Source organism: Hyaena hyaena, unplaced genomic scaffold, assembly GCF_003009895.1.
Source record: "Hyaena hyaena isolate Hyena2069 unplaced genomic scaffold, ASM300989v1 scaffold_285, whole genome shotgun sequence".
NCBI classification, from domain to species: Eukaryota; Metazoa; Chordata; class Mammalia; order Carnivora; family Hyaenidae; genus Hyaena; species Hyaena hyaena.
The window spans coordinates 1,097,038-1,111,622 of NW_024080917.1; the positions used below are offsets into that span (position 1 = coordinate 1,097,038).

A 14,585-nucleotide genomic window follows, 5' to 3' on the forward strand; every position below is an offset into this window, starting at 1 on the left:
CAGTCTGGTTTTGTGAAAGAGCGGTGATAAGACTTGCGGTTGAGCAGGAACGAGGAAAAAGCTCCTGCCTCCACCCCAGGGCTCAGGGGCCAGGGGTGCAAGCACTGGCAGGTCTGCAGAGTGTTGGAGTGGGTCAGGGAGGGCTGAGAGGTCATCAGTGTTGGAGGTTGGGGGCTTGGGCTGAAGCTGTCAGAGTCACATGGAAGACCTTTCTTGGAATCACATGCTTGCCTCTGGCACTCATTCTGACTATTCCTGAGAATCCTTGTATCCCAAGTTGAGGAGCAAAACTTTCAAATAAACCTAGAAAATTTTTCTGATTAGCACAGAAATACATAGAAAATTCAGAAAATATATAAAAGCAAAAAGGGAAAACAACACCTATAATCCTACCATTTTACAAGAGAATCATTTCTTTGATATATGCTCTTCCAGATAACCTTGCATACCTGTGTGTATATATATATTTAAAGGAAATTGTTCCACACAGTTTTCTAAGGTGCCCTTCAGCAATGTCTGGTCACATCTCTTCACTGAGTTGACTGCTATGTCACGCTGCTAATGGCTGCATAATATCATATTTGTGTTTTCATATGCCTTCACTTTTTACCATGAAAAATAATTTTGGATTATTCATAGTGATTTGAAAGTAATCCATTGTTTTTCACTTATTGTGCATTTTCAATTTAAGATACACCAGAAGCTAACATCCTGTTGAATTTTATAAGAGAAAATAAAGAAACAAATCCTCTGGATGGTGAAATCGACAATTATTTGAAAGAATCCATAAATTGTAAGCAACCTTTAAATGTTATTTGAGGGGCACCTGGGTGGCTTAGTCGGTTAAGCGTCCGACTTTCGCTTAGGTCATGATCTCGCGGTTCGTGGGTTCGAGCCCCGCGTCGGGCTCTGTGCTGACTGCCAGCTCAGAGCCTGGAGCCTGTTTCAGTCTGTGACTCCCTCTCTCTCTGACCCTCCCCCTGCTCACGCTGTCTCTCTCTCTCTCTCTCCTAGAAATAAATAAATAAAAATAAATAAATAAATGTTATTTGAATTTTTAAAAGGTACTGTTTTACATAGTAAAAGATACCATATTCTTACTCTGTAACTGCAATATTCCCACTTTTTAAAGGTTGTTTAAAACTTTTAGAGGTTTCTAAAAACCTTTTGCCAATCTCATGGGAGTTAAAAAATTGAGTTGACTATTCTTCTTATTGATTATTGAGAATTATTTATGTATTCTGGATAGGGGTCCTTTTTCTCCTCTAAGGTTGCTAGCATGCCCCACTCTGAGCCTGCCTTCCCTCACTTTTACTGGCATCTTCTGATGACCAGAAAGTCTTCACTGAAATAAAATGAGTTAAAATTCTCTTTTCCTTTTTTTTCTTGCTTATTTTTTGTTGTTATGTCCATTTGTATAATCAGGTTTAATACAACAAATATAATAATTTTTTCTGTTACTTAAATGAACCTATTACATGTTCTCATTTGAACTTTGTAGTTTTTCTATTTGGATCTAATCTTTTGGAAATCTTTGAATACATAGAGAGCTGTAACAGCTTTTTATTTTCAGTAAATGCAATAGTCGATGTCTATACAGTTGAACAATTAAAGGTAAAAGCTTTGAAGAATGAAGGGAGAGCTGACCCTTTCTACGGCATTCTTTACGCTCATATCTCTACACTGAACATCGATGGTGCAACCACAACTGTAGTTCGACACCGATGGTAAGCAGATTATTGTTGGCAGAGTCATTCTTATAAGAAATAAAGACCAACTATTGTTAATAGGTTTTAAGCTCTACAGAAGTTAAAGCTATTCTTTGACATAACAGCGGTTATGTATTTGAAAGAAAGGTATAAATAAATAACCCGTACTTAAATTTTCAAGACAAACTATTTAGATTGAAAGCTCATAATTGCCTTAAAATTTTTTAAATGCTTATTTATTTGGAGAGAGAGAGAGAGATTGAGTGAGGGGCAGAGAGAGAGGGAGACATAGCATCCAAAGCAGGCTCCAGGCTCTGAGCACAGAGCCTTATGTGGGGCTTGAACTCACAAACCAAGAGATCATGACTTGAGCTGAAGTCAGACACTTAAGCAACTGAGCCACCCAGGCAGCCCTATAATTGCCTTAAAAAAAAGATTTTAGTTTTAAGTAATCTCTACACCCAGTTTGGGGCTCAAACCCATAATCCTGAAATCAAGAGTCACATATGCCACCAACTGACACAGCCAGGTGTCCCTATAATTGCCTTTAAAAAAAAAAAAGGGTTTCTTTCTTTTTTTAAATGCTTATTTATTTTTGAGAGAGAGAGAGAGCATGCGAGAGTAGGGGCGGGGCGTGGGTGAGGTGGGGACAGAGGATCCAAATCAGGCTCTGTGCTGAGAGCTCAGCCCAACATGGGGCTCGATGCCACAAGTCATGAGATCATGACCTGAGCTGAAGTCAGATGCTCAACCACCTGAGCCACCCAGGTGCCCCAAGTTTTCTTTTTTTAAATGTTTATTTTATTTTGAGAGAGAGAGAGAAAGCACATGTGAGCAAGGAAAAGAGGCAGAGAGAGAGGAGAGAATCTTAAGCAGGCTAGTTGCTCAGCGTGATGGGGGTCTCGATCCCATGACTGTGAGATCATGACTGAGCCAAAGTCAAGAGTCAGATGCTTAGCTGACTGAGCCACTCAGGTGCCCCTATAATTGCTTTTTAAGGTAAAATTTGATTTTCTGTGTTTCTGTAGTTGTAAAATATAAAGATATAATACTGTCAGAAACTTTTAACTGATATGACAAGCTGTTGTGTTATAATATACTAGAACATTATTTTGGTTGCATTGTTCTATAGCAATGCAAGTGACAGCATTTACAAATTTTTATTGTTTATTTTTGAGAGAGAGCGAGCACATGTGCATACCCACAAGTGGGGGAGGGGCAGAGAGAAGAAGAGTCAGAATGCCAAGCAGGCTCCACACCCTCAGCATAGAGCCCGACTCGGGACTAGTACAGAAGCATCATGTGAGCGTTTGTCGAACCCAGGCTTTCTAGGGACAAGACACGACTCTTGCCCTCGGAGCCCTGAGCCCGGGAGACTAGATGGACGTGCCTGCGGCGTCAAGGAATAGGAGGGGACAGGAGATAGGGTTGGTGGTCAGCCCCACTGCTGTTTGGGGAAAGGAAGGGGTGAAGGAGCCCCAACGGGGAGAAGGTGGGGGGCAGGGCAGTGGGAAATGGGATTGATTGCACGTTGTGTTGTTCCCTGCTTCGATGTCCGTCTGGCATCCTGCGCTGTGCTGAGAGCTCTGAACTTCCTTACTCTGGTTTAGACTTTCAAGGGAACGTGCTTCTTCAGCTAGAGATCAGGCGGGTCTTTTACGCCTTCACGCTATCACTGTCTTCATTTCTTTTCAGCTCGGGCTGTGGATACATTATGAAGGAAGCGGCTGGCACCTGCATTACTTGCAACAGAGATTCTTTGGAATTTAAATCTGTTTTTCTCAGCTTCCACTTGCTAATTGATGTCACTGACCACACAGGCACCCTCCACTCCTGCAGCCTCACGGGAGGAGTCGCTGAGGAGACTTTAGGCTGCACGGTAAATAGCATGTTTAGAAATGATTCCAGATTGAATTCTCTTCCCCCAAATATAGGTTATTTCAGTGAACATTTGATAGAAATTAAGTCATTAATAAAGAGGTCTGGGGAAAAAATCAATCTTGATTTAAACACACATTGCTTCAACGAACAAATAATCGCATGCTTGCCGATCACAGCTACTCTCGCTACTGGGAGTAGTGTTGGAGGCTGTTGGCTGCAGGGGAGAAAGAAGACCTTCTCTGTAGTCGAGCAACAGTGGGCAGAACAGCGCATGGGAGATGTCCGCCAGCTGGGAGGCAGCAGGAGGGTGTGGCGACATTTCACGAGCAGCTGTAGACAGCCAGCCCTGCGCAGAGTCAGCACACGCATCGTCCTCCATCGGACGACCGCAGATAGTTAGGCGTGTGTGTGCTTGTGACAGGCACCTGTTTTTTATGGTTAAAACTGCCTCCTGAAGCTTACCATAAAACCTCAGTCTCAAGTGGTTTCTAGTTTGTTAAGGGGAGTTTTCTGGGCTGAGGCACCTGACTCCCTTCAGGGGTTTCATTCAGAGCCTTTCTGACCTTCCCTCCTCCATTCAGAGAATTGAGCTGTAATTTCTGTGACTAAAATCCCAGTCCAGTGAGCAAAGGGAAGCTTCACATTGTGTCAAGAGGAGATATTTATATAGACTTTGGAAATGTTTGTTTGATTATTTTAACCAGGTAAATGAGTTTCTTACGATGACGGATGCACAGAAAACTGCACTGAAGTGGCAACTTCTTCTGGAGAGAAGCAAAATTTATTTAAAAGTTAGTATATTTTACAGTACTATGTTACTCTCTATCTTCAAGTAATAAGAAAATCCTAGAGTAAGACCTAGACGGTTAGGGCATTTGTTATTTTTAATAATGCCCACTTCCCAGATGTGCAGAAGGATTTGGCTATTGTGAAAACAATGCAAGGTGTCAGGTTTTTTCCCATAAAGTACAAAGGATTTCCACACGACACCAAAGAAATAGACCAACTGGGGTGCCCAGCTGGCCCAGACAGTGGAGGGTGGGACTCTTCATCTCAGGGTTGTGAGTTCAAGGCCCACGTTGGGTGTAGAGATTACTTAACAATAGGATATTTAAAAAAAGAAAGAAAGAAATAGTCCAACGAAGACACAGTCTGTTACGTTAACTCTAAGGCAGGGCACTGGCTGTAGTGTCAAAGCTGGTCCTCGCCGCCTCCCCACAGTGTGGTGGTGCCTCTCAAGCCGATGAGCAGAGTCAGACGGCACGGTCACACACGTGGATGAGGGGGCGAGAAAGGCCCCCGGTCTGAGCCCTAATCCCGCCACTCAGCCTCTGTGACTCTCTAAAACTCTGTGATCCTGCCGCTCTTACCAGAGCAGCGCTAGGAGCACTGCAGTGTCGGTGGTGTGTGTGTGTGTGTGTGTGTGTGTGTGTGTGTGTGTGTGTCACAGAATCTTAGTATTCAAGGCGTAAAGAGAGGCCTGAGACAAAGTCCTGTTGTTTTGCAAATGTAGAAAATGGGACCACGAAATACTGCTACTTGTGCCAGGTCCCAGGTGGCGTAGGGCCACAGCCTACATGACTCCTCTCCATCTACTGGTCTTTAACCTTTTCTCCTTTACACTCTTCAAGGTTTTCAAGCTCCTGTTTCAGAGAATTATATCTGTCGGTATTCACTGCACTAGGACGTAACATTGAGAACGATCTAAGACACGTTCATGAGCACACATTTCATTAACAGTCCACAGTGTTGCCATCACATGTTCCGCAGCCTCTAGAAAATCAGTGTGTTTGTTCTGTGAAAGAATGAGAGTAAAAAAGGCTGACGGCATCTTAGTAATCATGGCAGTAGGTGTGAACTCATGGATACTTTGAGATAGTCTTCGAGGACACTGCACTGCTCCAGCCCAGCTCAGAGCAGGTGTTCCCGTTTTCCAGTGGCTTCTTTCCTTGTGGCCTCAAGCATATCTGACTGGGTTACAGACATGGAGTTACCTATGGCCTCCCTGATATTTCTAGGGCCTTACTTTCAGACTTCTTCATCACTAGGTCTAAGCGGGGAATTGCAATAATACACTGTGTCTCTTCACCGTGTGCATGGACCCACATAAATACCGTCTGTTCCCAGAGCAGAATATACTCACATCTTTGACCAACTTTGTTTTCCCTCCAAATAGGAAGTTCCAGTTGCTGATGAATGTGATCAATTTAAATTCATGGCAGGTTACTTATAGTTTCCCTAATTGATTCAAACATACTGATAAATTGCTCTCAACTGAAGGGACTTTGTACTTTTCCAAAGAATATGTTTAAAAAGTATGTAAGTCAGATTTAACAAAGATTTTAAGCAGATATAAAATGATCATATCATAGGGGCACCTGGGTGGCTCCGTTGGTTAAGTGGCAGATTTTGGCTCAGGTCATGATCACACAGTTTGTGAGTTCAAGCCTCTGTGAGTTCAAGCCTCTCTGCTGACAGCTCAGAGCCTGGAGCTGCTTCGGATTCTGTGTCTCCCGTTCTCTGCCCCTCCCCTGCTCACTCTCTGTCTCTCAAAAATAAATTTAAAAACTTAAAATGATCACATCACAAGATGTAATAAAGATTATGAGAATAAAATATAATTTCAATTATTTTGAATCAGTTAAAAATGACAAAAATGAAGTATTGCTGTACAGGTAGGATATTTTGTATATCCATATTTCAATTAAAAATAGGGGCACCTGGGGGGCTCAGTTGGTTGTGTCCAGCTCTTGATTTTGGCTCAGGTCACGAGCTCATGGTTCATGAGATCGAGCCTCACACTAGCTTCCACACTGAGTGTGGAGCCTGCTTGGGATTCTCTCTGTCCCTCTGACCCTGACCGCCCCCCACCCCAAAACAAAGAAAGAAAGAAACAAACAAAACAATGGCTACCTAAAATGGTTCAGTTGGAGGGATTTCAAAGCAAGGTAGTTTACTGTTTTCAAACACGTGGTGATATTAATACAAGTGCTTGTGAGTCTGATGTTAGGGTCAAAGCATGATTTCCAAAAAGGGTAAGCCATGACTCTCATATAAAAATAAAATGAACACATCAAAGATTTAATTCAATTCATTCGTTAGTGAAGAGACCGGGAATGTGTTCTTGAAAAGTGAAGTCAGAGGAGAACGGGAAGAACAGACACAAAGGTGGACTGTCTGGGTTTCTCCGAGAGGACCATTATTTTCATCACAGTCTGTTTCCTGCAACTTAGAGTTAAAACCCGCTCGGTCAAGGCCCTGAAAGGTGCTGCAGAATGAGGCAGTAATGAGCCAGAATGGCCTGGCTCCCGCCCTGGCACCCAGACTGTGGGAGGGCAGGGAGCTGGTGCTCCACGGAAAGATGCCCACGGAGACTTGTTGCCCAGTGGCAGTCTTGCAGGGCTTCCTGACCGTAGTCTCTTCCTAGTAGGCTTTGAAAGTAAGACAGATAGCTGATGTGCCCTTCTGCTCTGTGTCAAAGAAAATGCTGGTGAAGGTGCTTTCTTGTCAGAAGTAAGACATTGTTATTAATAAAGGGCATCACCGCGTCCCCATCCCCGTAGCCTGACCGATTAAGTTACCACCACGGGTTAACATCTGTCACAGCTGCTAGCTCGAACACACTTTATTTTATGTATGAATGTATGTGATCTCTGTGCCCCGTGCGAGGCTTGAACTCACGACCCTGATATCAAGAGTTGCATGCGCCCCTGATGGGGCCGGCCGGGTGCCCCCCGAACACACTGTAAACTCCTTCTGTTTGTAGGTACTGGATTTGAAACTCCAACTTTCCTTCCAAGGAGAAATGCCATGAAGCAGATAACAGATGTTCACAAAATCAAGGTCCGGGGCCAAGTCTGTCATTTCTCTCCAGGCTCGGCCTGAGACTGGGGCCCCCGGAGGGTCACAGCGGCCACTGGCGTGTGTGCTCACACAAGCAGAACGGCTCATGGTGGTTTTCTTGCAGTCACTGGTTGTCAGCTTTATATACATGGTGATTTTTAAAGTTCACTTCCTCTCTCTCTTTTCTCCCTACAGTTTTTTTTATCACATCGAGCAAGGGGTGGACTGAGAATTAGCGTGCTCTCCTGTAAGCTAGCAGACCCTATTGAGGCAAGTAGGAACTTGACCAGGCGAGGAAATACTTAAAACAAGATAGCTTAAAGTCTGGACAAGGAAACGAGCTTCAGCTCCCTTGAAAGTGGAAAACGTGTTTGAAGATTATGGATGAAATTGTGTTTTGTTTAAATGTGGTAAAAATGTTCCTATACATTGTTATTATGCTTCCTTCTGGAGTTGGTTAAGGGGGGGGTAAGTCTTAAATTCTCTCCTACCACCCAGCTCCTTTGTCAGAGGCCTTTTCTACCAGCTTTGCCCAAGTTGGAAGATGTTTCCATGAATTAATAAACAAGTTTAATCTTCCCACAGATATGAATGATTTCTTTAAGGCCCTTTCCTCTTTGTCGTGTTTCCCTGGAGAAAGGGCAGAACCTCTGAAAATGACGTCCCCGGGGCTTGGCAGGGGCTGAGCCTGCTCTCCAGCGGCGGGTGGGGCGCAGGCGAGGGTCGCTTTGCCCCCTGAAGAGCTTCTCTGATCCTCGCCTTCTGTGATGACACATGGAGGCCCTGGCTGACTGCGCGCTGCCAGGTGTGCGCCTGAGTCAGCCGGGAGGAGACCAGCCTCAGAAGTGGTCAGCAGCGGCGCCAGTCTGGGGCCTGGAAGGACGAGGCTGCCCCCGCAGGACGCCGGCCCCCACCCCTGCCGTCGGGGCCCCGGCGCGCCCTGCTCAGCCCCAGCCCTTCCACACTTGCTGCACAGACCCGCCAGCGCGGTCAGCACTGGCCCACAGTCGGGGAGGCTCGGCCTCTCTGTCCCCCACCCCCGGCGTGAAAACAGAAGGTAAGTATATGAAACTCTTAGAAAGCGGGTGTTGGGAGATAAACTTGTCAGCAGCGGCGTCTCTGCTTTTACCACGCGCAGCCGTGGAGGAGGGGCACGGGCGGCCCCTAGCGTGTCCAGACGGTGGTAATGAGCAGGGTGACGAGGACCTGGCCGAGCTTGCACACGGGGAGTGTGCCCGATGAAGCAGGTGTCCAACCAGAGGACGGGCGGGGAAGGAAGGAGGAGAGTGGGGGAGGGGGAGGCTTCGGGGCAGGGGGCGAGAGAAGTCGAGGGTATCCGCCTGGTGTCCACATTCACACACTCTGTTGGCTGAGCAGGAGTGGGTGTCCAGGAGCCCGGGGGCGCAGAAGGACACCTGGCCCCGATGTGTGTCAGGAACTGCTGTGCCAGACCTCCTGGTGCCCTGACCTCTAGCAGCGGGTCCCAGAGACCAACGCCTAGACCGCAGGTGCCGGGACGGGCTGGGGGCTCCTCGGGCCCACGGGCCTCAGCTGCTCTGCTGCATCGCCGCCGGCTTCGCGTGTGTAATACGATGCCTAATTCTCAGCTGGGGCTGCGTGTCATACCCCGTGTTCTCCAGCCACAGCCTGGGGGCCTGGCACGGTGGCAGAGGGCTCCGGATGGCCTCCGCACAGCTGCCTTGGTGACCTCTGAGTCCACCAGCATTTACCTCAGGAGACCCCGTACCCGTCACTGGAGGGATGCCCTGTGCATCTCATCTGATGACACAGGAATCTCCATGGCCAGGGGTCAGCCACACCGTATCGCAGGGGCGTCACAAGCTGGACCTTCCACATTTATGAAACGAAGATGACAAATTGGTTGATATCTAAAATTTGGTTGTAGGTGGGCCAGCACTCACACACTCAGAGGGGTAAAGAAGCATCATACTCCGTCACACAAAACACAGGTCCTCGGCCCGGACCTGCAGCGCCCCTGACCCCTGGAGCTGCTGTGCCTGGCCCCCGCGTCCTCTGACCCGCAGGGGGGCCTCGCTGTCCCCAGCAGCGTGGCCGCTGTGTGCCTCTCCCTCGTCGACTGGTGGCTCATTTCGGGAGGATCCTCCTTTTCTAACGCCACGCTGGTGAGCTCATTCGTATCATACGGTGCACGTGGCAGAAACACGGCATCCGTGTGTCCGTCTGTTACTCATCTTGAGGACCCCTGGGGTGGTTTTTGCTTTTTAAACATATTTTGTTATGAATTTTGATGTGTTTATTGTAGAAAAATTAGAAAACACTAGATAAGAAACAGGGAGAGCCCGAACGTCCCGCCCCCAAAGTCTTTCCTGGCAGGAGATGCATTCTTTTCTTGAGTGTATATTTTGCTCTTGTTGTTTTTTGTGGTAAAATATACATTACATGACATTTACTGTTGTCGCCATTTTTTCGGCGTACACCTCAGTGGCATTAAATACATCCACAGTGTTGTGCAGCCGTCCCCACCATCCATTTCCAGAACTTTTCACCATCCCAAACTGAAACTTTGCCCCCATTGGACTAGAACTCGCCATTCCGCTTCTCCCAGACCCTGGTCGCCTCTTATCTACCTCATGTCTATGAGCTCAACTACTGCAGGGACTTCATTCACCCTGTGACCTTTTGTGTCTGGCTTCTTTCTCTGAGCATCATGTTTTCAGGGTTCACCGATGTCACAGCACGTGTCAGTGTCATTCCTTTTTATGGCTGAGTAGTTTTCCACTCTATGGCTGGCCGTGGGCTTTGTGCGCCCATCTGTCGATGGACACGGGGGCTGTTTCCACCTTTGGCTCTTGTGGTCAGACGGTCAGCGCTGCTACAACCGGGTGTGTACAAGCAGCCCCCCTTTACCTGTACGAGTTTCCTGACTCTGTCACCTATCTTTGTGAAAACATACAAGTTGCACATGCAGGTTACATTACAATCTGCTTTCACACTTGACACTTTGTGATCACTTACTACTCAACATAACTTCAGTGGCCGCATATCCTCTCATTACAGGAGTGTAGGGTACTGAGTGTAATCCACCCAGTACTGCTAGACGTGGTAGGCGCTCCCCAGCTTTCGCTATTGTAAACACCAGCTGCAGCTAAGTGTCCACATTCTTATTTCCTTGGGATGAGTTTCTGGACATTAAATTGCTACAATAATACCGATAGCTAACATTATCGAGTGCTTTCTATGCGACAGACATTGTAATAAACATTTTACCTACAGTATCCCATTTACACCAGTACTGTGTTTCCAATAGCAAAACATTTGAAATGCGTGCAGCCTGTTGGGGCTGTCGGACCCCAGCCAGGTCCCTTCATGTCCAGGTACACACCTCCATCCGTCAGTTTCCCTGGGAGGTGAACCACCTGCGGAAGTCATGGGAGGGGTGGGGGCAGATCCGGCAGGACCTCCCCCTGGGACAGCGCACTGAAGCTCATCTCTCGCTCTGAGCCCTCTGCGTCCTTTGTTAGTCTGCTCTCTGCCTTTTGTGCTTCCTCTTCCGTCTTCTCCGGGGAGTGCTCCTTCAGGAAGTCCCCTGAACCAGGACCCCAGCCCAGCTCTGCCTCGGGGACTCCATCTGAGACACAGCCAGTGACAGGGATTATGAAAATCTATATTCACTGGAAAGATGTTCATAGTATATCAAGAGGGTGTAGGATACTCATTTTTTATGAAGGCTCAATAAACATTAAAAAAAAAACAGTGCAGAAGAACAAATGTGAACCATACATTCTATAGGAACTGCTGCATCATGGGATTTTTTTTTCTCCAGGGAACTAATGGTATTGTGTGTACAGGTCCCTGTTTGTAGGAGGCGTGCACTGGAAGGGCAGAGGGTTTCTGCACCCCATTTCCAGTTTTCCAACACAAGTGTGGTTAGGCGTATGTCTGTGTGGAGGGAGCAAACACAGCCAATATTACCAACTACCGAATCTAACGAAGGGTATACAGAGTTCAGTGTATTAGTCTTTCAACTTTTTAGTAGGTTTGGTTTATTCAAAATAAAAAGTTGGGGGAAATAGGCCTCTTGGGTGCTAGGCTTACTGTGATTTTAGCAAAAGCAGGAATTGTGGGAACTGGTGTCTGTCGGTGTTTTTTTCTCCCAGCCAAGGACTTTCTGTGCTATACCTGCAATGCTGTGGTCAGCTGTTTGCGACAAAGCCCATGCCACCGCTGCGGTGAACATTGACCTCGGGGGCACCCTGCGCTCTCTGGGAGCTGGCTTGTGCCACCCGAGGGTGCTGCATGTGAACACTGCCCTGCCTCATACCTTTTGACTTTGAAGTCTGTCAGCCTGATAGACTGGTCTCAGGTGAACTTTGTATCCTAAGCTGGTTAGGCTGATCCACTTTCAGTATGAGCGGACCCTTGAGTCAGCTCTTCCCCTTAGGAGAACCAGCCAGATGAAAGAACTACAAAAGTGTTGACTCTACTAGCAAGTAATTAGAAACTATTTCAATCTCCAGCCATGGGGGATGGACTTCAGAATCTTACGTGGTCACTGAAAATAGTACTGCAGAAATGGGCCAACTGACACAGGTCAGTCACAACGTACAGTGAGAAAAGCAGGCTAGAAAATTGTGTCACGAGCAATTTTTCTTTTCAAAATTACAATTACAGGGGCGCCTGGTGGCACAGTTGGTTAAGCTTCTGAGTTCAGCCCAGGTCATGATCTCACCGTCTGTGAGTTTGAGTCCCGTCTTGTGCTCTGTGCTGACAGTGGTAGCCTGGAACTTGCTTTCAGATTCTGTGTCCCCCACCCCGCCCCTCCCCTGCTTGTGGTCTATCTCACTTCCTCAAAAATAAATAAATGTTTAAAAAAAAATGAAAAGTTACAACGACATCCACAGATTTGGAAGAAGGTACACTGCATGCCTCACTTGAGCTGGCTCTGGGTGAAAGAAGTTTTGGGTGTTTTGCTTACTCATATTCCCTAACTCTTCTGTAATAATCATATACTGCTTAGGCAGTTAAAATAAGAAACTTGATTAGAAAAGAAGTTAAGATAGTATGACATTTAGTACACAAGTCCAATCCTGGCACTACCCCACAATAAATTTTAAATTAAATGTGGGGGTTGCCTAACACCTAAACGACAGAGTCTTCTTAGAGATCTACCTACAAGGTGCGGCCTGCACTGTGGTCAAGACTTCAAGTTGTGGGTCAGGAAAGCTGGGTTACAGCGTGGCTCTATCCGTCAGCGGCGTGACTGTAGAGCCAGGCCGCCTACACCCTACAGCTACATCTTCCTGTGTGACAGGCACGGCAGGAACAGCAATCTCACAGCCCTGCTGAGGGTTAGATACTCCACGGGAAGCTCCTGGCACAATGCCCAGCGGTGCTGAGGGTTCAGTAAATGTGAGTTATTAAGTTAGATGTCCTCCGCTTTCTTGGAGGGGCCAGCAGATGCTGGCACTGTGTATCTGTTGAGACTTTTCGTCCCAGGGGGTCAGGCGGCAACAAGAGTGGCTCTCCCAGGCCATTCGACTTGCCTGAAGCCTCGTCCCCGGCGGGAGGCAGAGGTGCTGATGAACCACATCATCTGGGTGGACCACCGTGCTCCCAAGGCCAAAGGGCAATAACCAAGGTCTGAAGCCCTTAATGAGGAAGTGTCCCTACTGAGCCACCACTGGAGGGGAAAAAGTACACTTTAAGGTCAAACAAAAGACAACACATTTATTTTGAAAATAACTCTTTCAGACTTATCTCCCAGATTCAGAATCTACGGGCCATGGCACAGATGGGTGAGGTCGTCATTAACTGTTCACTTATTACACAGAATCTTAAATCAGCTGATTACGTGGAGGAGTGTTTTTCCACATTTGTGATAAGAATCACTTGCAATGCTGGATATTAATCCTGCCAATTATTATAGTGGGCCTGGTATGGGCCAGTAATGCGGAAACTTTTTTATTTTTACAAATACCTCCAGATGATTATCATGATCAAGGAATTTTAGTATGATTTTCAACTTCCTTTGCAGATTTTCAGTGTTGAATTACTGATCCCGGAATGAGTCACGGAAAAGTCTTACGCAGTCCAGTTTTAGGAAAGGAAAATAAGTCTTCTGAACATTTAGTTTGATAAATTCTCCTCTTTGGAAGCTTCACAAAAACTTTCTTTCCTAAAAGACACTCGTTCTTTCCATTTCTGGCCCAGCTTTTTGCTCACAATTTCCTGGAAGGGCCCGTCTTCCTTAAGTCATAACAATCCAATTAAGTCATACTGAAAAATTATTTCTTATTGAAGCATCGTGGCATTTAACAACCTTTGCTTGCTTCCGTCCAGCTCTCTTCTCTGCTGAAACTTGAGAAGCCAGGGTGCTTGGAACAGACTCAGTACTCCGGCCTTTCAACCTTAAATGTCATACTGAGCACCCCGTGTATGCCAGCCTGGATCTCGTCGTTTTCTTTAACGGGTCCGACTCCCTTTGGCGTCCCGGTCAAGATAAGATCTCCTTCTTCCAAGGTCATTATCTTGGAAACGTAGCTGATAATGTAAGGGATGGAAAAGATCATGGAGGATGTGTTACCCTCCTGCCGGAGTTCGCCGTTGACCTTGAGCCAGAGCTTCAGGTTGTGAGGGTCGGGGATCTGCTCTTTGGGCACGAATGCGCTGACCGGGCAGGAGGCCGTGAAGCTCTTGGCCAGGGTCCAGGGCAGCCCCTTCTTCTTGCACTCGTCCTGCACGTCTCTGGCGGTCATGTCCAGGCACAGGGCATAGCCGGCCACGTAGTCCATGGCCGCGGCCTCGGGGACGGCGCGGCCGCGCCTGCCCATCACCACGCCCAGCTCGAGCTCGTGCTGCAGGTTGCGGCTGTAGGCTGGCAGGAGGATGGCCGAGCCCTCGGGGGCGTAGGCGGCGGACGGCTTCAGGAAGAGCACCGGCTCGCTGAGCACGGCGCTCCGCATCTCCCGGACGTGGTCCGCGTAGTTCCTGCCCACGCACACGATGTTCTTCCCCCACTCCCAGAAGCGGGACAGCGGCCTGGAGGCTGCCATGTCGCGGCCGGTCGCCCCCGCCTCACGTGACTCCGCCGGAACCCGGTCACCTGATGCCTACGGCGCCCCGGAGAGAACGAACTACCTCAGAGTGCCGTCCCGGCGGCGACAGCCGATT

General features: G+C 47.5%; 2 protein-coding genes across 5 annotated transcripts in view; one reads left to right on the top strand and one right to left on the bottom strand.

Moving 5' to 3' along the window:
* The window catches only part of MEIOB (meiosis specific with OB-fold), a 35,358-nt gene extending 27,343 nt beyond the window's left edge, over positions 1-8,015 (top strand). Inside the window, exons 9-13 of one of the 4 annotated variants that reach the window (XM_039246840.1) lie at positions 692-793; positions 1,574-1,727; positions 3,405-3,588; positions 4,295-4,381; positions 7,629-8,015. In XM_039246840.1, the coding sequence (XP_039102771.1) occupies positions 692-793; positions 1,574-1,727; positions 3,405-3,588; positions 4,295-4,381; positions 7,629-7,739 (638 nt within the window). In that variant the 3' untranslated portion in view covers positions 7,740-8,015. The remainder of the gene's footprint in view (positions 1-691; positions 794-1,573; positions 1,728-3,404; positions 3,589-4,294; positions 4,382-7,628) is intronic. The other 3 variants (XM_039246841.1, XM_039246843.1, XM_039246842.1) reach the window with 3 other exon arrangements.
* A 5,107-nt stretch (positions 8,016-13,122) lies between these two features.
* On the bottom strand, positions 13,123-14,543 carry FAHD1 (fumarylacetoacetate hydrolase domain containing 1). Its single transcript, XM_039246688.1, has one exon. It carries the CDS (start codon positions 14,465-14,467, stop codon positions 13,802-13,804), a length of 666 nt encoding a protein of 221 aa, XP_039102619.1. The 5' UTR covers positions 14,468-14,543; the 3' UTR covers positions 13,123-13,801.
* Positions 14,544-14,585: the final 42 nt, after the last annotated feature.

What these genes read in the sequence shown, in the direction of transcription:
- FAHD1 (XM_039246688.1), bottom strand. Translation starts at nt 14,467, where the DNA reads ATGGCAGCCTCCAGGCCGCTGTCCCGCTTCTGGGAGTGGGGGAAGAAC.